General features: G+C 43.1%; 1 protein-coding gene across 3 annotated transcripts in view; it reads left to right on the top strand.

Moving 5' to 3' along the window:
• Myo16 (myosin XVI) overlaps positions 1-27,567 on the top strand; it is a 420,999-nt gene that overhangs the window by 170,016 nt on the left and 223,416 nt on the right. For all 3 annotated transcript variants that reach the window (XM_057752554.1, XM_057752553.1, XM_057752552.1), the window contains 6 exons: positions 1,069-1,193; positions 5,300-5,425; positions 9,191-9,266; positions 12,227-12,380; positions 17,306-17,456; positions 24,499-24,609. In XM_057752554.1, the coding sequence (XP_057608537.1) occupies positions 1,069-1,193; positions 5,300-5,425; positions 9,191-9,266; positions 12,227-12,380; positions 17,306-17,456; positions 24,499-24,609 (743 nt within the window). The remainder of the gene's footprint in view (positions 1-1,068; positions 1,194-5,299; positions 5,426-9,190; positions 9,267-12,226; positions 12,381-17,305; positions 17,457-24,498; positions 24,610-27,567) is intronic.

The following is a 27,567-nucleotide window of genomic DNA, read 5'->3' as shown; positions in this document are numbered from 1 at the left end:
ATCAGCATCACTATTGTCCACCACTATCATAGTCATCGTTACCACCGCCACCCTCCGCACCATCACCATGACATCATTGCTTTTTCACCTTTATTTGGAAACCAGAAGAGAAATGATAGCCTCTCCTCTTTGGAGTCTTATTGTTCAGATGGCTGAGGATTAGGAAGCCCAGATACCTGTCTCAAAGTTGAACAAGAAAGTGAATACATCCCACACTGAAATATCAGAAGCATCAGTCACCTCAGTAAAGGGCTGTGTCTGGCAAGCAGTGGTAGGAACAAGGACTCCATAAATGAGAAGAAGAGCTACCTTAGAACTGCGCTCCTCTGGAATCTCAGGAAATAAATTCTGATAAAAGTTGTGAGCTGAAGTAAGGGGACCTGTGCCTCTGATGCATGAGCCAACACTGTCCATCAACAATGCTGGTGTCTCAGTTGGTGTTGGGTGTCTGTCCTGACATGAATAGCCCTGACCTGTTCAGCTGGAGCAACCTTTTAAACTCTTATCCCAAAATAACTTTACATATATGGGAAGGGGTCAGTGTCCCAGTAAAGAGTCCCCAGTGCTGTTTGTCAGATTTGTCGGAACTCCTGAGTTCACATGCATAGGGTGCTGCTGAGAGTCCCAGACTTTGTTCTGGCTGCTGGTTGCTTTGGAGAAGTAACTTTGCTTGCCCAGGACACCACACTTTGTTTATGAGCAAGTATTTCTGTGAGAAAATCTAAGCAAACAAAGATCATGACTTTGTTTCTTCCAATTTAATTAATTTAAGTGTTAAAAGATACTTTTGACTAGAGTATATGGCCAGTAGTGACTTAGATATTCCTGAACAGGCTGCCATGTACAAACATCCTATCATGTTGGGGAAATGACCTGCCGAGACTTAACTTTTACCAGGCAGGCTATACTTATATAATTATTGCAATAGGAAGCATTCAAAGAGATCCAGGTCTTGAGTATAGCAGGAGAGTTGAAAGGGGAAGAGGGCTCCAGAAGGAGTGTGTTGAAAGACTACCTTGTCCTGAGTCCCAGCCGCTGCCGTGGAGCTAACAGATCTTCTTCTCCCAGGAGTGGACCTCGACTCGCTGCGCCAGATAAAGCTGCAGAGGCCCATGCGCATGCTGACAGAGGTCAGGCACTTCTTGTCTTCCGGAGGGGATGTCAACGAGAAGAATGAAGATGGAGTGACCTTGGTAAGCGCATGTATTTGTCTCAGAAATCATTTACACAGGGAATTGAAGTTGGTTATAGAACATGTAATTAGATACAGTTTACTGTTCAAGGGGGTGTTTATCATAAAATAATACACATGTACTCTTTGACAATACCTTTGAAAACACAAATAAATGAGAGAAAATACAAAATATTTATACCATGGCCCAGAGAATGAGAGCCTATGCATGTGTGTGGACCAGAGAATGAGAGCCTGTGCATGCGTGTGGACCAGAGAATGAGAGCCTGTGCATGCGTGTGGACCAGAGAATGAAGGCCTGTGCATGCGTGTGGACCAGAGAATGAAGGCCTGTGCATGCGTGTGGACCTGTTTTCTTCAATCATTTCTACATATGCCAGTCTTACAGGTTTTAAAGAGATTTTATGTGCTATTTTGTCAATGTGTCTTTTGAGATGGAACTTTGAAAAAGACTTTCATTTTGGTTCTACATGAAGCAAACCATGGGTTACTTTTTTAATTAATTCATTTTATAAGCTCAATAAAAGTCCTGTCATTACATTTTATTGGGACCAGAAACAATGCAGTAACTTATCTGTAAAGTGACTAGGGGACTGGAGAGGTAGCTCAGCGTGGAGGGGTACTTGTTACTTTTGAGAGAACTGGCATTCAGTTCCTAACACCTACTTGCTAGCCATTAAAATATCATTTTGTTTTATTGATGGAGGAGAGTTTAGAGGGGGTCACAAGGTCTCAGGTCACCCTACCCATGTGATGGAGAGGACATCAGACAAATAGAAATAGCAGCCACCCAAAGGGGTTGGAGCAAGGAAGGTGAGATCAGTTGGGGGTGGGCTGGGGCTCTTGGCCATCTCAGAGGAGACGCTGGTTAGTTTGAATATTGGAATCTGGAACCTGAAATCAGAAAAGGAACTTTTGAGCATGGATAGCAGTGACAGTGTTGACCCTGGTGAAGTCACCACAAGGCAACAGGGTTTGAGACAGAGCCACAGAGGTTAGGGAGATCCCAGACCAGGAAGGCGAGCAGACAGTGGGGCTGGAAGAGATGGTGGAAGAGAAAAGGAGGTGGCGGCTGGCCGAGAGCAGGCTGTGAGGTGACTGCTGGGCTTAGTTACCTTGGGTATGGACTTCTGAAGGACAGCTGGTGGGCAGAAGGCAGACTGGGGTGGGATGGCCAATTAGCAATTCACTTGTTGCCCTGAGAAGACAAATATTCACACAATAGAAGCACAAGAGAGCCTGGATACAATGCACTAGGCAGCAGTGCAATTCTGTTTTTGAAAAATCACTGTATAGGCTCCTGCTCCAAGCCCGTTAAGACCCAGAGAGCACTCTGAAGGAAGATTGCCTGCAAACCTGTATACAGCAATCATTTTAATCCCTTCAGTGTTGGTGTTCTTTGTGATTTTGCTTTTTATTGAACAGAGAGCATGAAAGGTGTAAATGATTTTCTGTAATAACTCAATTTCTTGGGAGCTGTCTGTGAGGTTTGAACAAGAAAGCAGCAACGGACAAAAGTTTAGGAAGCTGTCAAAAAATCATGGCCACTAACAGGGGTCTGTTCAGAGTGATTCCTGAGTCTGACTGGGATCATTGGTTTGTTGATGCCTGTCCTTGCTGTGGTTTTTGTTCTATGAAGTGTGTGGTGCTTTTGTATCTATTGTTAGACATCACAATAAGAAAACGCCTTTGTCTACAGATTCATTTCTTATATTGAATTGGAATGCCAGTTGTGGTTCAAAATGAGGCGTAATTTCTCACGGTTACATGGATGTGCGCAGACGATGACCAAACATCCAGTTGCAGTGAAGTAGCACAGCAAGTGGGTTTTGTGCCATTTCTCCCTCCGGAGAATGTTGAACAGAATAGCCAAATATGTCCTTTAGAAATGTCTGTTAATTTAGATAATTATTCTTTATAAAAATTAGATAATACTTCAGAAAAGAGTATACTTTTTAAAGAAATGTTTTTTTTTAATGTGAGTGTGTGTGTGTGTGTGTGTGTGTGTGTTTATGTGCATGGTGTGCATACAGGGACCTGTGGAGGCCAGCAGAGGGCATCAGATCCCCTGGATCAAGAGTTACAGGCAGGTGAGAGCAGGGTGGGTGCTGAAAACCAAACCCAAGCCCTCTACAAGAGCAGGAAACCCTCTAACGCACTAAGCATCTCTCCAGGCCTCACACATTTGTACACGCTGTGTTCTATAGAATATAAAAAACAAATTTTGTGGTTTGAGTACATAAATTCCTTGAAGATCTCACTGTAATCAGTAGCCATATAGTTCTAAGGCTCAGATTCTTTCTCTGTTGGTGTTTGTTTGTTTTACTGATTGTTGCGGGTTTGTGACATTTTACTTTTTAATTGAAAATAGATTTTTTTCATACAATATATTATGATTATGGTTCTCCTCCCTGAGCCCCTCCCAGATCCTCCCCACTTTCTACCCACTCAAACCCACACTATTTCTCTCTGTCTCTCTCTCTCATTAGAATACAAAGAAGCATCTAAAATGATATTATTATTATTATTGATAATATAATATAAAAGCAAATCAGGCTAGGACAAAGCCAGCCTACAAACAGTTTTTTAAAGCCAATGAAAAAGCACTCTATTTTAGACAGTGATTCAATATCACATCTGGCTACTGAGATATGCGCACTTCCTTGATTGGGCAGTAAATATTCAGAGATGCAAATGGCATGCACTTTCATTTTGCCTCCCTTTCTATCTTTGTGAAGAGGCCGAAGGTCAATACCAGTTTCTAATTTGTTCACATTTGAGTTATGGTCTCTCACTGAGCCTGGAACTCACCAGTTTGTCTGGATTATCTCTGCCATGATCACCTTTGACAGCCACCTGGTGTCACCCATGGGCCCCTTCTCAGGATCCTATTGTAAACCTAAGACAAACAGCTTGTATAATTACAAAGAAAACCAATTATGAGGTATAAGGATAGAAGGCTGTTGATAGAGTCACCGAGCATGCACAGAGCCCTGGATCCTGACCTAGCGCTGCATAAGCTGGACACAGTCCTGGAAAGTGCCGGAAGGAAGAGCAGAATTTCAGATTCCTTGACTATACAGCAAGTTCAAGGTCAGCTGGGATGAACAAGACTTGATCTCATAAAAAAAAACAATAATAAAAAAACTCATGTTGAAAAAGTTCTGAAATTGGTGTGTAAGCTCTTCCATGCTCCTCCCTTCCTCCCTCTCTCTCTCTTTCTCTCTCTCTCTCTCTCATACACACACATGCATTCACATACACACTGTCACACACACATTAACACACACTCACACACACACTTCCACACACATACTCACATTTCACTCTCTCTATCTCTCTCTCTCTCTCTCTCTCTCTCTCTCTCTCTCTCTCACACACACACACACACACACACTCATATCTTCAGTTGCTGAGGAAGTAAAACCCTTCGATCATCTCACTGTGTAGATGTGGAGGAATTGGGATTCCCAGTAGAATACCTGTACTGAACCCTCAGGCTGCTAAATGAATGAGTCAACTTCTCAAGGATTAATCTTCCATGGACTGTTAGCACTACATTCATGAAAATGTGTCAGCCTTACTAAATTATACCTAGGACAGACAGTTTCCCTAAGACAGACAAGGAAAGTTCAACAGCTCAGCAGCCCTCAGAATATCTGCAGCACATTTCTTGTGTCTGTGTTTGCCTTTGGTCCCCCTGCTCAGCACCAAGGATAGTCCTTGAAGGCGGGAGCTAGTCAACACATCTTGGACAGGTGGGCAGGAGGCGTCCACTGTGGGGTTAGTGGGTGTGCACTTTCAGCAGCTCTGGTGACTGTGGAAGGAGCTGAGGAAGGAGAGGGAATTACCAGGAAAGTGCACACAGTCTGTCAGAAGAGAAACAGTGAAAAGTGTGATTTCTTCACAATTCATAGCATTTCCTTCAAAATGTACTAGCAATGAATTACCCAAAATAACAACATTATGTACCTGTGTTTTTCTTTATTTAGTACTGTCATGTTTCAGATCTGATGCTTAATTAAGTAACTCTGTCTAAACTATTGAATACTGTTGGCGAGACTACTTTTTTACAAAGGTAGAATAACAGACATGCCCATGTTTCAGCTGCACATGGCCTGCGCTAGTGGCTACAAGGAGGTGGTGGTGCTTATCCTGGAGCACGGTGGGGACCTCAATCGGGTGGATGACGGGTACTGGACACCACTGCATTTAGCAGCCAAATATGGCCAGGTAATGTGGTTTCCCAAATCCTTTCTGAAATATTGTTAGCAATTTAAAAAAAAACCTTCATATTTAATTTTGATTTGCTTTTAATTTATATGCTAATCATTATATAATTTGACTCCTAGAGATGTCACCCTACTATACAAACAATTTAATAAGGAAAAATATTTGCTTTTCCAAGGGTACACGAAATTTCCCCTTCTTTGAGCCTGTCATCACAGCTGAACTCGCTGGAGAAGCACTCAGGGTTAATGCCGTTTTCATACTGCAGTGTGGCGAGCCAATTATGCAAGTCTCGTAGAGTTCAGTTTGTTTTTACAGTTAGTAAATCTAAAGTCAAATTACATTTTTATGTCCCATTTCACTGTGCGAACTATTCTTCATTTTAATGAATAAATGATGTTGGATTAACAACATTGTGTAGCTGTGGCCAATTACACAAGAAAAGCACCTTCGATGATGAAAAAAGTTGTTTTGGTTCAGATTTTAGGGGTGTCGGTCCATAGCTGCTTGGATCTACGCACTTGGAATACAGTGGCAGCAGAAGTGTTTGACACTGGGACATTGACACCGTATGTGGTTTAACCACCTGTTCCAACTCCATATGCAAACTGAAGAAATATTGGAAAATGCTACTCTCTGACTTAAAATTTAGGTCCAACCAAAAAGAATGGGAAAATGGCTAAAACCGAATTTTTGCCTTCTCATGTTGGTATGCCAGTTTGTGACATTTTAGCAGAGAGCTGTATCTCCAGATTTGCCTCCTTCCAGGAGTGGCTCCGGAACACATTGTTGGCAGTGAATTGATCACTGCCCTGGGAAAGGCTGACCATTCATTTTCTAAGGAAGCGCACTAGCCTGGAAGCTGGCTGCTGTCCTTAGGACTGACATCACTTCCCATCCAGGGAGTCCCAGCTTGCTGCTGCACTAGACATGCGGTCTTGACATGGCAGTGGTGACCTGAGACCCTAACCTGACACTCCATGATCAGACAGACTCTCAGGTGCTGACATCTGAGGCGACAGGCTTCAGTCACTGGCCACTCTACAGACCTCCTAGCCCATTTGCTTACAGGCATGCTTCCTTGGTGGCAGTGGGCGTGAAGAGCATGTCAGCAGTGCTTTCGAAGAAATGAATGTTTTTCTTCAATAGATGTTGAAGAGGAAAGGAATGCTCTTGTCTGAAACTCCTTTCCAGAGCAATGTGCTTCCTTTACTGCTGGGAGAGCAAATGCTTTGAAATATTTTAGTGAGCTGCCTTGCTCAATTGCTCGTCGGTTTCTAAGACATTCTGTCTGGGTGCAGTTTTACTCCAAACTATTTTAAAGTCAGCAATTCAGCTTAAATCTCTTTGTACAGAAAACTTATTTTTCCACGTTATCGCTAGTAAGACATTAACCAAATAGAATTTGCATTCTAGAACCAGATGTTTGTTGTTACTTCACACATGTTTATAATGTATTTTGATTGCATTAATCGATTCCTTCTCTCATCCTCCTTTCTGCTTTCATTAGGGTTGCTCAATATTAATTAATGAATTCATGTTAATTTATTACTTACAGGAGAATGGGTGGAGTTTATCTACCGGGGCTCCAGAACCTATCAGTGAATACATTACTGATGACAATGTTCCTCCCCCACATTGTGGCAATCACTAACTGCCAGTAGCTCCTCGTGGAGGAGGAGGTCTCTGGTGTTAGTGAGATGTTGTCACCACTCCTGTCAGATTCCCGTATAAATCATTCCAGAGTTACATTTTATGCTCCCTCATGGTTTAACTGCGCTCACTGAAGACTGAAATTATAAACAGTGATTCAAGACATCCTTGTTCTAGGCAGGAGTCAACTGAGAGTTCATTTACTGCCTGCTACTCTAGGTTGATGGAGAACTGTACCCCCACCAGCTGTGCATGGGAACACTGATGCGAGGTTCTGGAACCTTTAGAATGTGATTCCTAGTTGGAGGAAATAGATGACTGGAGATTGGGGAGAGAAAGAAGAAAGTGCTCCTTCTCAGCGTGTCCTGTCTGCCACGTGTTCCCAGTGGAGCATGATGTGCCCTAGCTCATGGAGCACAGCCACCACAGGTTGAAACTCAGACACAGCGAGCCCAGGGAAATCCTGACTGCTCCAAGTTTCCTTACTTAGATGTTGGTTACAGGGACACAAAAAGAATGCTAATACGGCGAGTTGGTACCAAGAGTGGGGTGATTGCTGCAGCCACAACATAGTGTGAGGCCCTCAAGTCCTTGGGACTGCTTTGGGATAGAAGTCTAGAAAATGACTAGAGAAAGACTAAAAGACAAGCATTTCATGTGAGATTCTGGTGGGTGCTCAGAAGAGCAGAATGCCGAGAGAAATGTGGACAGCATAGACTGGCGCTCACCTGTGTTCTGGCTAAGAATTTGACCACATTTTGCATGAGTCTGGAAACGTTGAGTAAGGTTGAATTTAAGGTTTAATTATGCTTTAATATAACTCAGAAAAAGGCAGATGTGGTTTCACATATCCAATAAATAAATGAATCTTAGTAAATCCTGACAACTTGAATGATTCTAGTATGTACAGGGAAGCAAGGAGAAGGGTAGACACTCAGACAACAGAATTTCATTTCCTGGGTCACAGACTGTGCAATGTGGTGCTAGCAAGGCTGTTGACTGCATTCTGTAAGCATATAAGTAAGGGTAATGACAAAGACATATAAACCCATGACAGTGGTCAGTGCTGGGAAAGTGGGGTCAGGTTAGAGAAATGCACAAAGATACACTTAATGACATTCTTTTAAATGTTCGCTGGGCCAGCTAGATGGCTCAGTGGGTAAAATGCTTTCCCTGCAGGCCTGATGACCTGAATTTGATTCCTAGAACTCATGTGGAAAGAGAAAACTGGCTCCTGAATGTTGTTCTCTGACCTACACACACACACACACACACACACACACACACACCACTAATAAAAAATAAAAGTGGAAAAACAGCTTTTGTTTAATGAATGCCTTTTTAGTATTATGTAGGTCCAAAGATACTCTTCACATATTTTATATATTTGCTCTTGCATTTATTAATCACTCACTAGTAATCGTGGCACTAGGAACTGAGCCTATCTCAACCATGCTGAGTAAATACTCCACCATTGAGGCACATCCCTGCCTCTGACTCTTCTGTCTTATGTATGTGAGGATGCTTCCCTGTCTGTGCATTACAAGTGTTGGTTTGTAATGCCATGTGCAGCATGATGACCGATGTTTGGTGCCAATGAGCCAAGATGTGGCCGGTTGGCTAAAGCAAATAAGGAACTGGAACCAAACAGCCAATCATAAGTGATCTCTCAACAGAGCCTCATCAAAGGGACTGTATATGTATCAAATGTCCTATTCAGACCCTCAGAAGTTCAACCCCACTTGCTAAATATTTTCCCTAATATTTAAATTCCGAAGTAGTCTGATTGCATATGTATTCAGAGAAGGACCTGGGAAACGCCAGAAAGAATATTATACTCTGTCTCCTGCCATGTCAGGTGCCTTGCAAGACAAGTAACCATGGACCCTGGGTGATTCCTGATCAGTTGATGCCTTGGGTGTTTACTGATGATCTTCAGTGCCCTAGACATTTGTTGATGATCCACAACAATCTGGATATTTAGTGATGGTCCTTAGCCCTGAGTATTTGCTGATGGGAGCATCCTTGGTATTTGTTAATGTGTTCTCAGTATCCAGTGTACTTACTGATGGGTCCTGCATGGTAATTCTAATTAAAATTGTCTTTCTTCCGCAGACGGCTCTGGTGAAACTCCTTCTGTCACACCAGGCGAACCCCCACCTTGTGAACTGCAATGGGGAAAAGCCATCAGGTAAGTTGAAGCATGCTGGGAGCTTCTTTATCTTTTGACATGGACACTGTTCATCCATCACTGGGGCAGCAGGAATTAAGAGTGGACATTTAGACACCCACAGCTCCAGCAGGGTTCACCTCCTCTGTGTTGTGGGAGGGTGATAGCGGTAGGCGAAGCCAGGCTGCCATCACCTTCCTTCTACAGAACTTTTACCCTTTGAATCCCACACACAGATCACCCCCTGTCACTCCAAAATCTATTTGATTGTTGTTTAACTTGTTACTTTATTGCTAGCTATTCACTTATTCTAATACTTATTACAGTAATGATTTTGTCTGTGAATATTTAGACTTAAACAAAAATCAATAGCCTGATGCTCACTTTGATCCACAAACTCTTGACTTGTTATTTCAGAAGTGTGAACACTTCTGAAGATTTCTATAATCCCTGTTGTCACTAATATGTTCCTACATCTAACGCTCTTAGTTTTGTAGTTTTTAAAATTCAACTACTGCTAATCATTAATTTTATTATTATTGATAATTATACCATATCCATGGGAGAATTCAAAATAACAGAGAAATGTCCAGCATCAGAAAAATATAAGAAAGTTTAGTGGTAAAAAATTATCTTTAAAACAAAATAATTTTTTTCCCTTTTAGCTGGGCCCTTTCAAAATTAAATACCCTTCACGTTTCCATTCTCCTTCTAATCACTTCTAGGAGTGAGTGTAAACTGGGATGAGGGACTTACTCTCTTCCATATTTTATTGGTATTAAATCCCATTGCTTGTTGTTGATTGCTCTGTTGTATCTGCTAAAATAAACCAAAGGTCTAACAACATGAGGGTGTGTTGCTTGGTAGCCTTCAGCTTTAGGGTTAAGCTAATGTTGATGAGGGTCTAATCATCTTAGCATGAACTAAAACTGGTTTTAGTTAATTTAGGTCTTTAAAACTAATCACATGAACTAAAAGGATCGCAGGTGTATGGTGTCTACCTGTAACCCCAGCGCTGGAGGCTGAAACTTGGGACAGCTGTGAGCCTAGGGCCAACCTGGGCCATGCGTTGAATACACAGCAAGACCCTGTCTTCAAGAAAATCAAATAAAATGAAACAATAACAAAAAAAATGAAAAGACAAAAAAGTGTAACTTTTTTTGGTTTTGTGTCTTGTCTGTTGGTCCTATCAGGAGATTTCATGACCAAATGCCCACTCCCAGCATCTTCATCAGATAAAGGAGATAAGACTGAGCCTTGATCTCGGGGCTGCCCATCCTACCGTCCTACTATTTTCTCATTGTAGGTCTAGTGTCAAGTGTTCCACAACCAGTTCCCAATGGCAGTAGGTTCTCAAGGGCCCAATGAATGATCCTACTTCTGGCCTAGCTCTAACCCCAGCCCCTTCCATGTAGTCAGAAAGACTCAGCTTGCCTTCTCCATGTGGTCCCTGCAAAGTCTGCTATCTTCCCAGTTCCTTGTTTATAGAATCTTTGCAATGAGAGAGACACAGCACTAGGCTCGCCGTAGACTCTCAATAAATGTGTGTTCATTAAATAAAGGTTTCCTTTACTTAATGCGCTTGACCCATCTGGAAAAAGAATCAGCCAGGTAAATACAATGCCATATCAAAGACGCCATTGGGACACTCTTGTGGTGGCTGTGAAAGCCGTCGTGAATGCCATGTTAAATTCTTTATGTTTTCCCATGGCATGAATTTGGGAGAGCCACAGTAAACAATGGCCATAGTAGTCTGTAGTTTAGTTTATAGATACACTAGAAATGCAGTTTCTGAAAGAGGTGGCCAAAGTCTCTTCTCCCTTCCCACACCTACTCTTCCATCCTAGGCCAGTCATGACCGAATACTGTCAGTCACATCATCCCCTATTGGCTAAGTCCCTTGGACAAGCCCATAAAGTCACATGCCTCAAATGTATAGACAGTGATGGCCACCAGGCTTAGTGAGGATGGAGGAGCGGCTGCCTCTGCTAGGCTCTCAGCTGGTGTGACTGCAAACCCTTTTCCAAGATCAGCAGGTCTCACTGGCAGTTATTGCTGCTTATACATTTGAATGATGGCTAACTGTACTGCAGCCAAGGGTATATAGGGGACACAGGCTAAAGACCCACCATGATCTACACTTCCAACAAAACCCGAAAAGGTCATGACAAGCTGCTGGAAGCACAGGGGTAGCTAGAGTTTGTCTCCACTCCCGGTGGAGTGCTCACACATATCCTTTCGAGCTCAGCTTCCCTGTGACCTTTCATTTACCCATCACCATCCTCTGTATAGTCTCTTTATATTTAATAATTTCATGTGTAATTAAATGTATCCCTAACAGGTGGCAGGACAGTCTTGAACAATATCAGGGCTAAAATTTTTTTCTCAACCCTAAATGTTTGCTGTCTCTTGATTGACTTGGTGTGTTGTTCGACCCATCCCCAGTTCACACACTTCTGTATTACTGAACGTTAGAGGAGGTCACTTGCTGGTTCCTGGCTGCTCAGCCCAGAAATAATCACATAGAAACTATATTGATTAAATCACTGTTTGGCCCATTAGCTCTAACTTCTTATTGGCCAACTCTTACCTCTTAATTTAACCCATTTCTAGTAATCTGTGTACCACCACGTGGCTGTGCTGTGGCTTATCAGTATGATTCCAACCTGTGTCTGTCTCTGGCAGTGCTACATGGTGTTTCCCTTGCTCCTGCCTTCTTTCTCCCAGCATTCAGTTTAGTTTTCCTCACCTACCTAACTTCTGCCCTGCTATAGGTCCAAAGCAGTTTCTTTATTCATTAATGGTATTCACAGCATACAGAGGAAAATCTCACATCAACTGAGTGGAAATGCTGCTCTGTTCCCCACTGCCTGTGTCTGGCATTCTCACCATGTCTTTAGATGTCACTACCTGTGTCTGACATCCTCACCATGTCTCTAGATGTCACTGCCCATGCCTGACATGCTCACTGTGTCTTGTAGATGTCGCTGCCTCTGAGTTTATTGAGGAAATGCTGCTTAAAGCTGAAATTGCCTGGGAAGAAAAGATGAAAGAGTCTCCATCTGTCCCTAGCTTAGTCCAGGAGGAGCTGTACGATGAGATCCTTCACGACCTCCCACATCTTTCTAATAAGCTGTAAGTGCTTTCATCCAATTGGCTTGCAGTAGCTGGACGGTCCTCTGGAGGCCAGCTGCTTCCGCCTCTCCTCTCTACTCCCCCACCATTGCATAGACAGAAGTGTCTGGCTCTCAACCCAGAATGTTGGAAATATTACAGCTCTTTGTCAGCATATTTAGCAAAAAGGAGTCAATGGCCAGTGATAAGTTCAGCATTACTAAAGAAATTGGTGGCCTCAGAAGACGTTGAACTGTTATATGCCAGTCGCTCTGACAGCAAAGATAGTGTGCTAATCATTCTTTTAGATTTCAGCTAAACTTAATGTAAGCTTTCCAGTGATTATAATGGTTGACTGTCCTGAAGTAGTAAATGCAAATATACCTTATTTTTCTTCAAAACATAAATGCAGTAAACCCACACTACCAAAAAAAAAAAAAAGTAATGCTTAAAAATGTTGGATGCGGCAGAGTGAAAATTGCCATTGCATTCAAGGTCTGAAGAATTAATAAAACAGTGTGTCTGATAAGAGGCAGCTCACTCTAATTGGTTTGCTGGGGGACAAGTGTCCTTTGGACTTATAATGTGATCACCATTTTCTCTTTGAATGCATTGGTTCTCAGCAACATACAAGCAGGCATGAAGGACCCTGGATAGAGAAAGCAGAAAGCATTCTGACAGTCACCATGACTGGAGAGAGAGGCCAATGGAATGAACTTTGCACGGATAAAGGGTTTCCTGAGAGGATGAAAGTGTGGTGACAGTCAAGACTGGTGGCTGTGACAGTAACCGGTTCAGTCTACCTTAGCATTGTGTTATGCCTTTCAGATATATGGATAGCAAATCATAAACAAGGTCGGGGCATCAGCAGCCCATCGGGATGGAGGAAGGGATCATGGGGCCCTGAACAATTAAGAACTCATGGAATATGGAGGAGGAACAGTCATTGTCCTCAGTGATGTACCGAATAGTGAGCTCACCCGGGCTCCAATGGACAGGTCTGGACCGATGGAATCCTAGTAAAATCAGAGAGTTACGCAACGTGGATGTGGGAGGGGGGTTCTGCAGGGAAGACGGGACATGACAAGGGCGAAGGAGAATAGAAGAAGGTGTGTGAAGGAGGAGCAGAATGCCCTAAGGACAGCTATGAAAATGTCTAGGAACAGAATTAGTCAATAACAAAAAGATTTTCAAAAGTATGAACAAGATTATGTGGAGAAGGTGAACACGCTCTTTTGCTGTCTATAATTTCTTTAGTGCTTTATTTTATATTAAAGATGAAACAGAATGTGCATTTCTAATTGGTGCCTTTCATGATTTTTTTTTACATTATTGACTAAACAATGGATTGATCTGGGTATGAACTGAATAGTCAACGGCTTGTTTTGTTCTACATGATTAAAATGAGCTCAATTACATTCTCTACCCCTCGCATCGCCTTGACTCTGGGAGAAACTGGTAGTAGATGGGCCGGGGTGCAGTTGCCATCTGAGAGCTTTTCATATTTTTTTTTTTTGTAATTTTTGGTTGTAACGTATTTTATCTGGTCATTTCTACAGTAGGGTTATGAATAAATATAACAAGAAGCAAATTTGTATGACCTGACTGGCCTTGCACGAGGCTGCTTTTATTATCCTTGTGTTTGTTATTCGCCTCGGGGAGGGCTTTTCTTAGCAAACACGGTATCTCAGTTCTTTTTCTTCCCATTCTCGTTGGTAAATGTCTTCTATCAATATTTCTCTTTTGTACTCGAAGCAAATCTTTCTTGTTGAAGAAAAATTTGAAAGTAGGGAAAGCCACCACACCTTAGCCTTGTGGAAAAGCAGCGCCAGGGTGGACAAGCTGACTGCAAGGGCTTCAGCCAGGGCTGAGGGGGTGGGGAGAGAGGAGCTCCGCTCTGCTCTACCGAAGCTCGTGCTTCGTGATGCCAGGGAGGAGGATGCTCAGGGTGTGACGGGGACAGGATGTAGATATGATGGCAACCCAGTGAGACCCTGCCATTGTTCCAAAAGTCTTCCTGATTCTACACTCCCTTCCCCATCAAGGTTAATATACTAGTCATTTATATTTCTATACTGACTAACAGTCAGTACACTCCTTTCCCCATCAAGGTTAATATACCAATCATTTATATTTCTATACTGACTAACAGTCAGTACACTCCCTTCCCCATCAAGGTTAATATACCAGTCATTTATATTTCTATACTGACTAACAGTCAGTGATTGTGTCAAATTCAAAGATTCAGTGACAATAGGCACAGAGCATGGGCTGTGCTGACATAGATACAAGAAGTCATTTGGGGGCTTTCAGTTGTGAAAGCTTTAGAAACTGATGAAAGAAGTTAGCAAAGATCAGAACGGGCCAGTTGAGAGTTCTTCAGAATGACAAAATCGGCACGGTTAGTGTCGAAATCCTCTTCATATCCAGTCGTCAGTTACACACATTCATCAAAATCCCAACAGGCATTTCTGTGAAAATTGAGAGATTCTAGGTTTCACACAAAAATGCTCAGGGCATTGAATAGCCCCCCCAAAGGTTTTATTTTATTTTATTTTATTTTTTTAAGGCAAACAAAGTTGAATGTCTCATGTGAGTTAGTAGTGAGACTTCCTGAGACAGGGCATCCATCAAGTCAGCACAGTACTGTATCAATGCAACACCCGGGAGAAGCCTGAAATAGACTCACACACCCGTGTCAATTGATTTTTAACCAGCGAATCTAGCTAATTAGTTGAGGAAAGACAGGCTTCTTTCTCAAAAGGGGTGCTGAAACACTCAGGCAGCAGTAAAGGAAGACCCGGAACTATGATTCCTGGAGAGCCATGTAAACAGGAAGGCACACCCAGGGGACCACAGAGCTAAATATTCCAGAATAAAACCTAAGGAGTGAACCTTGTTAATCTTGGGCTGGGAGGATAATTATTAGATAAGTCATACGAAAGGAAACCCGAAAAGGAAAGAAAATATACCTCGGTATGGAAAGAAACTGACGAGAATGTATGGAGGGAGAAAAATCCTCAATGTTCATCTGAGAATTTGTATTCAGATGTAGAATGTATATTATCTAAAAACAGAGAGACCCCCCCCCCAGCAGAAATGATTGAAGAGACACTACAAAAGGGCTAAAATAGCCAAGTCTTTTCTGAGAAAGAATAAAGCTGGAAGTGTCTCACTCCTGGTTTCTAACTGTGCTACAAACCTGCTTAATCAGGTTGAAACTGGCGTGGAAACAGAGAAGCAGGACAGAATAAAGAGCAGAAACAGCTGTGATCAGCTGGGCCTTCACAGGGACACACAGCAGGGACACAGCGGCCTCCCTGTGACTACTGCGTGCCAAAAGCCGAACAGGTTCTTCATGCTGCACTTGTAGAGAAAGTAGAAGCTAATGAAGGCGTGAAATAGTGATGAGAGGGCTCAAGATCACACAGGAAGAACAAGGAAAGGCTCTTTAATAGGAATCTTCAGATAGGACACAAACAAATAGATGTAATTTTTAAAATATCTAATAAAAGATTTGGCATCGTAAACCTCATAAATGATAAAGGATAAATATCCAAAATGCATGAGGAATTCATAGAACTCAATAGCAAATAACAACAAAACAAAACTGAATCATGCAATTTTTAAAAACAGGCCAAAGCCTTTGATATTTCCCAGGGAAGACGTACCAGCCAAGAGTCTTTAGGAAAGTATGTAGCGCCACTAACCTCAGATGAATGGAGTCAGAACTGCAGAGAGATAAGCCCCACACATATGAGGAGAGCTGCATTGGAAGAGACAAGAGGCAGTTCTGGGCAATGTAGGGTGAAGGGGACTTGGCTCTGGCTTGGTTATAGAAAACTGTAGAAATTGCTCAGAAAGTTCAAATTCACCTGCCTTGTGATGCAAGGAACCCCACTCCCTGGTCTAAACCTGAAAGTTGAGACCCTGAGGACCCATCTAGACCCTGTGTTCATATCAGTGTTTGTAAATGGAGGTTTCTCTGTCCCTCCCTGTCCCACAGTCTCTTCTAAATAATCACTCAGAGTCTTGATATTTATTAAAAGCTACTTGGCCTATAGTTTAGGCTTATTACTAACTAGCTCTTACACATAAATTAACCCATTTATATTAATCTATGTATTGCCACATGGGCATGACTTTTACACACACACACACCATTGTACTGTATACCTACAACAAATCAATTTTACTGCATATGAGGTAGATAAACTTGAAGTTTAACAGAATAATTTCAAACAGCTTTAACTAGAATTATTACCACTCCTACACATCACATGACACAATTGTTTGCGCACATTCCCCTGATAACAGGGATGTTCATTTCTGCTTGAGTGCTATGGGAAGGGGGATTGTAGTAAAGTGTCACATTGCAAATTATTTTGTGGTGAACATTATGAATTCATGGCTTTCTTTCGTCAGTGGACCTTAGAATGAAAGATGATGAAGTAGCTTTTGTTTATTTCTCTACCTTGTTTGAGCTGTTTGGAAGATACACACATTTTTTTTTTCTGCTTGTAATATGGCCGCCCTTAACAATTTTTTTTTATTCTACTACTTATATTTCAATAAAAACTCAAAATATTGCCCATGGTTCTATACATTAAATCTTATGCCCATTGTATTTTAACCATGATTTTGATTTTCTTCTTCTGCTTACAAATCCCTTTTTTCACATTTAAATGCAGTGCCTAGTTCAATTGTGCACGTAGGCTTTTAAATTTCCTATTGATCTTTTTATTACAGTTAAATGTATCTTGGTAAACATTTTCTTTTGGAGTTGAAATGTGTGGAATTTTTTTTTTTCAGAAGTGAAGCTGAATGAGAGGTGAGATGAAGGGAAACCTTTATGTGTTTCCTGCAGCCTAAAGAACGCGTTTTTCATCTGATTGATACAGCAATGTTAGAAGAAAACTAATTGTGGTATTGATTGTTTCTTGTAGCAGTCCCCTGGTGCTACCAATTGCCAAGCAAGACAGTCTGCTGGAAAAAGACATTATGTTCAAAGATACAACAAGGGATCTGTGCAAGCAGGAGTCTCAGGACGGGCCCCCGGAAAGCAGCCTGGCGAGCAGCCACAGCAGGCCAGAGCAGGTAACCACCGGGCTTCCTTGGGTATTCTGTCAGGTCATACTCAAAACCTTCCGTGGTCAAAACCTACCGTGCTCAAAGCCGATATCTGCTGTCTTTCGTTCAAAGATAAATTAATGAACGCATAGGCTAGAGTTCTGTTTAAAATTCCTGTCAGTGTGGCTATTGTAGTGGTCATTAATAAATACAGCTGCTGTTTAGCTTTAGAGAAGTTTGAGTTTTGCAGTCAGTTATTGGCCTATATCTTATTCTTACATATGTTTAGGTGTCTTTAATTATTAAGTAGAATTTTTTTTCTTTTTTCCAATTATCCAAATGCACATAAATAAGTCAAAGGGGTGCTAAGAGACATTTCTTTTTAAAGGTAGCTATGGTATTGCAACGAGTGTGTGTATGTGTGTGTGTGTGTGGTGTGTGTGCATGCACACATGTGCATATGCGTGTGAACATGTGTGTGTATGTAGTCACTTAAGATTCAATGCACAATTTAGAGTGGATTGCTTTGGTGTTTCGGAGTGTTCTAAGCTTGAGAAATATAAATTAATATGTTTTCTTCTTTCATCATGACAGAAATAAGAGATTTTCCTGTGTTTGGTGCTTTGTGAATGGCAGGACTGCGCTCGCTCTTGTTCCTATCTTGGTGTCTTTAATTCAGACTCCTGTCCTTCGTTCAGTTTCCAAACACCCTCCACTCTAGCCTCAGTTTTCTTACTGTGACGAGGATCCTGACAAAGGCAACTTAGTGGACACAAGAGTTTATTTCAGCTCCCGGTTCCAAGTATCACTTATACTTTTCAGAGAAGTCAAGGCGGGAACTTAGACGGCTAGTCACCTCGTCACACCACAGACAAGAACAAAGAGTAAGACATCATTACTGCTTGCTCTCAGCTAACTTCCCTGTCTCTTAAACTGTTCAGGACATTCCCTGCCTAGGGCATGTCACTGACCACAACGGACTAGGTCTTTATACTTTAATTAATAATCAAGACACTCCCCCAAAGACATTTCTACAGACCAGCCTGGTCTAGATAATTCCTTGTTAACTCTCTTTGCTGGTAATTCTATGTTGTGTCTCATGGAGAGTTAAAACTAACTAGGGTGCCCTCTCCTCAGGATTAAACCTTAGTTTAAATTGCTTTAGCTAAATCAAAGAAACCAAAAAAATGTTTGGGAGGAAGCCATTTGATTGCCGTTATTTTGAAGTATTTTTTAATTGGCTTACAGAGTATGTAGAAGCTGAGATCAGTTAGAGTTACCACTAATGAAGCTTACTCACAGAATCATTATGATGCCATTAAAATCCTCACGTGCCCGGTAGTTAGTGATTATATGTGAGTTATTCTATGCTACCACTAATTTGTCTTCAAGCTATTAAATATCTGTCTTGGCCTGGCAGTAGTAGAATAATAAATTCTTATTTAATTAAAGAAGTACAAACTTGGACTATTCTTTCATGTAAATGCTGAGGTTGGGGTCTCTGTGGAGACAAAATTACTCTGTGTAGCAAATTAATAGAGTTAAGTGACCATTTAGCATGAGGTCCCTAGAAGACATAAAGCAGTCTTCAAAGCTAAGATGATTTTTACATCCCCACGGCAGCATGTGGGACCTTGTAGGGCGGTTTCTGTGTCCTTGCCGCCATCTCCTATGTATCCTTCATACTCTAATGGTTTTCCATACCTTGCCTTTTAGGAGGCCATGGTGGGGATTTGGGTTTAACTGACCTGGACCACTTACTAAACCCATTAGAGTGCCTCCTGCAAGTCAAATCACAGACATTTTGAATAATGAGCCACTGGATGGTTCTCCATGGATGAGGCTGTGCTACATAGCTGGCTGGGTCATGCAGTCACATGCTGTAGGAGAGCCTCGGAAGAAAGACTTTTCAAATGGACAAAGTACACAGTAACAGTTTAGAAACAAGCATGGAATGTGGAACATTTGTGAAACTTTAAACAAAACCACTTAGCATCTCTTCTTCTGGGTTCTTGTAAGATGTAGCCAAATTGTAACTGTGCAAGTGGATACTTAGTGGCATCTGCAGTTTCCACAAAAGGCATAGAACAATCTGTGTGTGTGTGTGTGTGTGTGTGTGTGTGTGAGAAGTCTCTGTAAAGGATTCACGCCTTTGAAAGCTTAGAAGTGAGCACCAGAGTCCTCTTCTACTGACTTTGGAATCTTGATGACTACAAAGAGCCACCTGTCCCCTGGACTCTGATGCCATCATGTTAGTCACCCTGTGTTACTGTAAGCAGGCCAGACAGCTCACTGCTTCTCCTGTCGGTCTAGTACTTCCTGTGCAAATGTGCCACTGGGAATGAGAATGGGGGTCTCTATCTGGATGCAGGGAAGAGCTCACGTGGACTTTCTGTCAGTATCAGTCATGCTTTCTCAACCTGCAATAGAAACTGGCATGAGCATCTTAGCCTTGTCATTGGGTATAAGAGAAGTTTATTGCCTTGATGGAAAGTACACCTCTTAATTTTTCTTATTTTAATGAATGTTTGGGGGGGATTAAAAATGTATACTTACTTGCATCTAACTTTGTCCTTGTTTTTTTAATTGTTCAACATTCTTGTAATTATACACACGCACGCGCACACACACATCTGACTATGCATTTATCCACATAACCACATTCATAGTTCTGGATGTATCTATACCATACTTGGGAGGATGCTTGCAAAGACATTAAAATGATAGGAGCTGGAGAAATAGCCCAGCTGTTCATATCACTCGCTGCTTCTGCAGAGGACCTAGGTTCTGTTTCAGCACCCACATCAAGTGGCTCACAGCCATCTGCAACTCCAGCTCCAGGGGGGTCTAGTGACCTCTTCTGACCTCCACAGGTGCCTGCATGCATGGTAAAGGTTTCATTTCACATCTTTCCCCATGTAAGGACTTTTTCTTTTTAGAAAAATGTATACTTTTCCATTTTTACTTTTTCTGGATTCCTCTTATATCCAAGGATAAAAATCCCAGTCTATGAGTGTAGAATGCAAATAAAAATAATGATAATATAAAGACCAAAAAACTTCACTGTTATCAGAAAACCTTCAGTTTTTCTAATTAATCCTGCATGTCAGTCCTTCTTCTTCTTCACTGTGTCCTTGTGAGGGTTTCTATTGCTGCAGTGAAACACCATGCCCAAAAGCAACCTGGGGAGGAAAGGGTTTATTCGGCTTATACTTCTACATCACTATTCACTGATGTAAGTCAGGACAGGAACTCTATCAAAGCTGGAGCCTAAAGGCAGGAGCTGATGCAGAGGCCTTGGAGGGGTATTGCTTACTGGCTTGCTCCTCATGACTTGCTCAGCCTGCTTTCCTATAGAACCCAGGAACCAACCCAGAGATGGCACCACTCACAATAGGCTGAGCCCTCCCCGCATCAATCACTAATTAAGAAAATGTGGTACAGGCTTGCCTACGGCCTGATGCTGTGGAGGCATTTTCCCTTTTGAGGTTCCTTCCTCTCTGATGACTTCTAGCTGGTGGCAAGTTGATGTAAGACTAACCAGTACGATATACCCAGCCTTATCCCCTCCCTGGTTTCCCTTTGTGACCCTCCTGTGACCTTTGGTAATTACTAAGTGGGCTTGGCACTTCCACCTTTTACCTTCACCAGCTGCCAAAAGGACACTTTAACAAAGTGAAGTCAATCTTGTCATCCAGCCACTTAGGACCCTGGGCAGCTTTGCAGGAGCCTTGGCACTATGTAGCCATTCCTGGGGGCTTCCGAGATCCACCGCTCCTCCAGCACACCAGCTGCCCTTGCTGCCTCTCACAGCCACTAGCATCCTCAAGGGCGTCCCACACGTAATCCTGGTTCTCCCCTTCCATCCTCAATACTTGTCCTTCCAAATGATTCCCAGTCTCACCTGAGCACAGCCCTAAAGGAGGCCAGTCTAAATGACCGTGGAGCAGACTTTCTCAGAGATCTGCTTTCTTCTGTGTGTGCTTTCTGCGCCTGTGATTTTTTATTTATGTCTTTGCCTCCAGTAAACCGAGAACACACTGAGGTGAAAGATAGTATATCCTCTCTCTCTCTCTCTCTCTCTCTCTCTCTCTCTCTCTCTCTCTCTCTCTCTCTCTCTCTCTCTCTCTCTCTCTCTCTCCCTGTCTCTTTTTGTATCTAACTGCGAACACAAAGCCTGTCAGAGAGTAGATCAGCTAGATACATTGTGAACTACTACCACATCTCTTCCTGGAGCTGATCATCACCATCCCGGGCTGGGCAGCCTCCCTTCCCTCGGTATTTGTTGTACAGCTGTACAGCGGTAACCAGCCCAACTCCTAAGCTACCAACTCTGATAATTAATCTTCGTTATCAGCTGAATGGGATTGGAAATCACCTAGGAGACACACCTCAGCATGTTTTGGAGAGGTTTAGCTGGGGAGAGAAGCTCTACTTTGAACAGGAGTGGCTTCAGCCAACTGAATAAGAGTTGTTGGACCCAGAAGGGGGCTACAGCTAAGCTCTGGCTCCCTGCTTCTCTCTCCTGGATGACACTACAAACCAAGCTGCTCTCACTTGCCCGTGATTACCTTTCCCTGCCCTCTGAGCCCAAATTCTTCTAAATCACTTCCTGTCGAGTATTTGTTTAGAACGACAAGGAAAATAACTCACTGCCAACTGTGTGGCTTTAGAGAAATCACCTCTTCCTGTTCTCAGCCTGAAATCATGCTGGATATCTTATGAGAACCCTCTGCCTTCACCCCTCCTAAGCGGGGTCTCGTCACTCTGGCCTGCCTTTGAGGAAAATAGGTTATATCCACTTCTCTGGGTCCTTCTGATTCCCCTTCTTTCCTCTGATGACCCCTCCCTGTTCCCTAATCGTCAACCCTGCCAAGTATTTGAATTGAGCCTGTCTCTGTCCTACCCTAGAAGGTCTCACCACAGTGTTCCCTGTACCTGCTCTCCTTTTCCTAAATAAATCCTAGCAAACCTTCACCTCTCTCAGCCATTTGCACTAAGATTTTACTTAGCAACAGACCAGCTGGTAATGTCCACACTTGCCCACCAGCCTCCTCCTTCCAGGGTATCCCTCAGGAAAGTTGTCAGAGTGGCCGTTGACATGAGCCCCCTTGAGGTGTGTAACTTAGCACACCGATGCTACACCTCAGCCTCAGAGCTAACACTAGGCCAAGTTCTCCACCCAAGTTGAGTGTGTGAGTCTTAGGGACAGGTGGCTGGTGATCGGAAATTTAGAGGCCAGGCATATTGTACAGATTGGTTCTGAATGAGTAAATATGCTTCTGTTAGAATATTGTGTTTCCGTGTAGAGAAACGGATTGGTGTCCAATGTTCAAGCACCCCCACCCATGTTGTCTTCTTAGGGGGTTATGTAGCACTCTGCCCTCCTGAGCTTTGAGATGCCCAGGACAGTCTCTACTCCTGCTGCCCATGTACTTGGGCAAGACGCAGCCCGAGAGACATGAGAAAAAGATTTCATCTTGTTATGTATTCTCTAGCTTTGGGAAAATAGTTCTAAATTTAGTGGCTTAAGATGTGTAATGATTTTCACTCTGTAGATACTTACCTGATAAGCAGTGATAATTATATTTAAATTATTCAGCAAAGGAACACATAATAAGTAATACAGATATGAAATTCAAGGAGACCCAGGGCTGCAGCAAAGGCACAGAAAGCACAAACACATTTGCTTTCGACTAAGGTTTCCTGTGTTTGTTCCCAGCTCACAGGGCCCCTCACAGATTTTCCTTCTGTCACTGCCCACACTTGACTTGAGAAAGTCAAAGCTGCTCTGTCCTATGTATTGTGTCTACTGTAAGAGCATGTTTTGTGCCTATTAGACTAAGGGTACATATGTCTCACTTGGAGATCGCTGATTTTCACCTAATTAAAAGACCACATTCATCTAGATTTATTTGAAATACTTATTTTGAAATAACTTGTTTGAGATAATCATTGAAATGTTGCTCGGTTTGAAAGGTAGAAGGTGCCATTTTTCTTCCTGACAGTTACCCAATCTCACAGATACCTTAATCTTAAACTTAATGCAAAACAGAATAAAAATCACAAGCCCCAAATCTAGGGTCTACCCTGAAGACCTGACCCTGTCCTGTAAGAAGGCAGAAGCTGAGCCCCTTGCCTTTCTATGCCCCAAACAGTCTCATGGGATTAGCTTTGGAAGCTACAAATACTTGAATTTATCAGCTAAGCTCTTCAAGGACTTGGAACAAACAGATCTGACTTAAGATGCCACGTAGTGTATGTGTGTGTAGTGTGTGCAATGCACACACGTATGTCACTTATAGATGTGTAGGACAAATTCTTATCTGAACAATTTTGTCTTTCTTGAACCATTGTTAATCCCAAAATGGGAAGAGAAAGACCACTGACCCAAATCATCATGGTCAAATTACATAAGGCAAGCAGCTAATTAAAGCAAGCTTTTTTTATTCATGTACACAGGCTGCCTCCCCCTAAGTTGGGCTTGGAGAGATCAGCCCTGGATGTGAGAAAGACGAGGCTGTTATAGCTCAGGGGTAGGGGTTTCCAAATAGGGAATTTGGTGGGCAAAGTAGGCAGGGTTACAGAAGCGAAACCTAAGCATAACAAGTTAGTCCCTCCTGAAACACAGACATGGCTGCAAGGTGGGCATAGCAAGGCAGTTATAGTCATAACTAGGTTGTCGTAGGTGGTCTTATAGCTTATTGAAACAAAGGTAGTGTTGCATAATGGCTATAAACAACTTTTAAAACAAAGACACGATTGCCATTCCTAGAACAGAGAGTACAGAACCATTCGTAGTTAATGTTGTAGGTGGGGTATAGCCCAATCCTTGAAAAACAGGTTTAATCATAAGCAGGAATGAACCTAGTTTGTCTTTACTATAAAATGACTTTAAAGCCAAAGATGGAGGCAGACTGGTTCTTCACCCTCCTACCTTTGAACAATGTGGTTGTACTCATGCGGTCTCAGGAGTTTGAGGGGTTTCTGAAATTGGAACATGCACCTGTGAAGAACTAATCAGAAAGCGACTGAAGCTGACCAGCTCGGCCATTGCTCCACCCCACAGGTCCAGCTCATGCCTCCGGCCCCCAGCGATGACCTGGCCACACTCAGTGAGCTTAATGACAGCAGCCTGCTGTATGAAATCCAGAAGCGCTTTGGGAATGACCAGATCCATGTAAGTACCCTCAGAACTGTGATGCACCGCTGTGTTCCACTGACGTTGGGAGCCCCTCTGACTCTGGTGATGATACTGTCACGTTCAGCACAGTTCCAAATTTCAGAGTTGAGTGTAAGCCAGTACTCTGCAGGAAGGCTGTGTGTTCAAAGGGCTAACAGAGGCACCTATTAGCCTGTTAGGTCAGATGCTGGTCAGCTCTCCTAGCATCCTTCAGTACTCAGGGCATTTTTCATCCTGCACCCTACCCTCAACCTCTCCCTCCCAGGAACTGGACTCCCCTTCCCTCCCCACAGCCTGATCCCTGTAAGTCTCAGTCGTTTGGGCTTTATAGTTCTCTTGGCTTCCTGGTCCTACCTGCTTCTCCTGGGCTCCCATGTTGCACTTCTGCCCCTCTCTCCTTTCATGGTCTGGATTTAGTCTGCTGGTCATGTTCAGCCTGGACTCTTCCCTCTCCCCGCTTTCTTTCCTACATCTACAGTAAAAATCTTCTCTAGACTTGAGGAGTAGTCGTGTTCTCCTCCTGTGTCATTTTTCCTTCACTGCGCACTCTCCTGTTGTCCTGACGGAGTGGACCGGGAGATCTCTCCAGAGCCAGCAAGGTCTGTAGCTGAGCTGCCTGTCTGATCTCAGCCTGCCTCTGAGAGACTTTCGCTTTTCCACTCAGGGAAAGGAAAAAGAGAGACACTAGCATCGTCAGTGGTTAGTGCTGCCTCTAGCTGCCCAGTGGTCAGCTGATTGACAGCTCCCAGTCCTCAGGAAGTATCTCTCTGTGCAGTAAACTTGTGTGCAAGATTTTGTATCCTGGTAAGGAATACAAAAAATACTATTTAAATGGAGAAGGAATTAAAAGTGGTTCTTAGCTTTTTCTGTATGTTACTTTTTCTAATACTAGTAACAGTGTAGAGGGCCTGTACATAAGTCTCACAATCTACCTCCTTCTCTCTCCCCTCCTTCTCCCTCCCTCCTCCCCGCTCCCACTTGCTGGTTGATTTCGTTCTATTCCACTCGGAGCCCCAGACAATTCAGTCAGATTGCCTGGGGAGATCTCTGATTATGCAGGAATCCGTCACATTCCCTGATAACACCCATTTAGTCCTAATCTACTGAGAATCTGATTAAGTCATTTTCATGTAAATGCGAAGACTCAGATTTCCCTACAAGCAACGAATTTTCAGACAGGTCCTGATTAACCCTTGAAGCTGCAACACAGCCTGGCAAGGCTTCAGTACACTGCCTGCCACCCAAAATATACTTAAAATCAAGCATGTGCATCACAGTTGTTGGAACTGCCATTAGCGTAAGTGGTGACACCTGATTGTGTAGGTCTCTGGAGCTTTTGGGAAGTGTTTCTTATTTTCATTTTTTAAAAAAAAAACTTGTTTCATTTTTGTAGTACCAGGGACTATAAATATAGGGCCTTATGCATTCTAGGCAAGTTCTGTACCATTGATCTACATCCCTGGTCATTTCCTCACTCTAGCTTGAGAAACATCTTGATAATTGTCCAGACTGACTGGAACTTAACAGCTTAGGATGGACTTGACCGTATAATCCTCCTGCTTCAGCTGCTGGAGGGCTTTATGCCAAATCCGTGCAAAGACCGGGTTGGTTTTGTTCCTTAATTCCTTCCTACTTGTGCAGTTGCTTTGTGTCTTAAATATCTACTCACCCCATCCACACTACGGTCCACACTAGCGCGGTCTTGCTTGGATCCTGAGTGTGTAAGGTTCAGTCAGACCTTAGGTTGGGGAATTTCCACAAATCTGCCACAGTGGGAAGTTCCCGAACCTTCAAACAGAATGGCTTGCGGGTGATGAGGCATGAGCTTGCCAGAAAATGCACAGAACAAGAACAACACTTGTCTGGAATAATGATTGTCCACCGTACCAGAGAAACCAGAACACACATCAGGTCCTTCATGGACTGCAGAGAAGCCAGCCAGTGGTAGTCACTGAATAGAAACTAATGGGGCTGGAGGCTCACAAGGAAACAGCCTGCAAAGTCAATGCAGAAATCCCTGGCACATCTGGTTCGCCCAGAAAAGACAGTGCTAGACAAACCAGAGCAAGAAAATCTTGACAGCTCTAGGGTCCCTCATGATCCATCTCCCCACCTTCTGCCTATGCAATTTCTGCTCAGGTGGCCCCAGGTCAGGTGGTGGGACATCCCCAAGGAGCGCTTCAGTGGGAGTTCAAATGGCATGGAGCACCCTGGCCTAATTTCACTCTCTAAAGGCTCGTGTATGGCACGTGGGGTTGTGCTTTAGGATGCCTGCTCGGGGCTGGAAGAGAATAGCCAGAGCCATGAGAAAGTGACTCCTTAGGACAGAGCCCTGAGGGGCGCACCGTGTCCACAGTGCTGAGAAAACCCCTTGCTGCAGAGCAGTGGCCATGGTCCACTTTCTCAGAGTGCCCTCTCCAGTTCTGACGATTTATATAACGTCACCTTTGATGACTTTATCCTAATGCCGGATCATATTTCTGCTTATCATATTTTGCCTATTTCAACATACATATTCAAGGAGGATCTCAGGTTCCTGTAAGAATTATCCCAATACAAAACTCTCTCACAGCGGAGCGTGGATTTGGGGTGCCCAGTGTGATCCTGAATAACGTATGGGAGAGCTGCATCGAGAAACACTTGCTGACGTTAAGAATCTTAACCTCACCGACACTGCAAGCAGTTCCCATTTATTCTCCAGTGCTAACACCTAAGCTGCCTTAGCTGGTTCCCAGTGTTCAGTGAGACACTGCGTCCGAATCTCCCCACCTTCACACCATATCACTCACATCCTCTAGGTTTAAACAGCCGTTCTGAGTTTAACTTAGAGGGTAAGCCTCTATCTCTAGCAAGGCTTTCTGAATGAATCATTGGTCAGAGCAGTAATTATGTCAATTTCTCTTCTGCTTATCCTGGTGAGCCCCAGTTCCCTCTTCGTGCTCTTTGTTTCAGACA

This window comes from Chionomys nivalis, chromosome 20, assembly GCF_950005125.1.
Source record: "Chionomys nivalis chromosome 20, mChiNiv1.1, whole genome shotgun sequence".
In the NCBI taxonomy this organism is placed as follows: domain Eukaryota; kingdom Metazoa; phylum Chordata; class Mammalia; order Rodentia; family Cricetidae; genus Chionomys; species Chionomys nivalis.
This window is presented reverse-complemented; position numbering and strand designations above follow the sequence as displayed.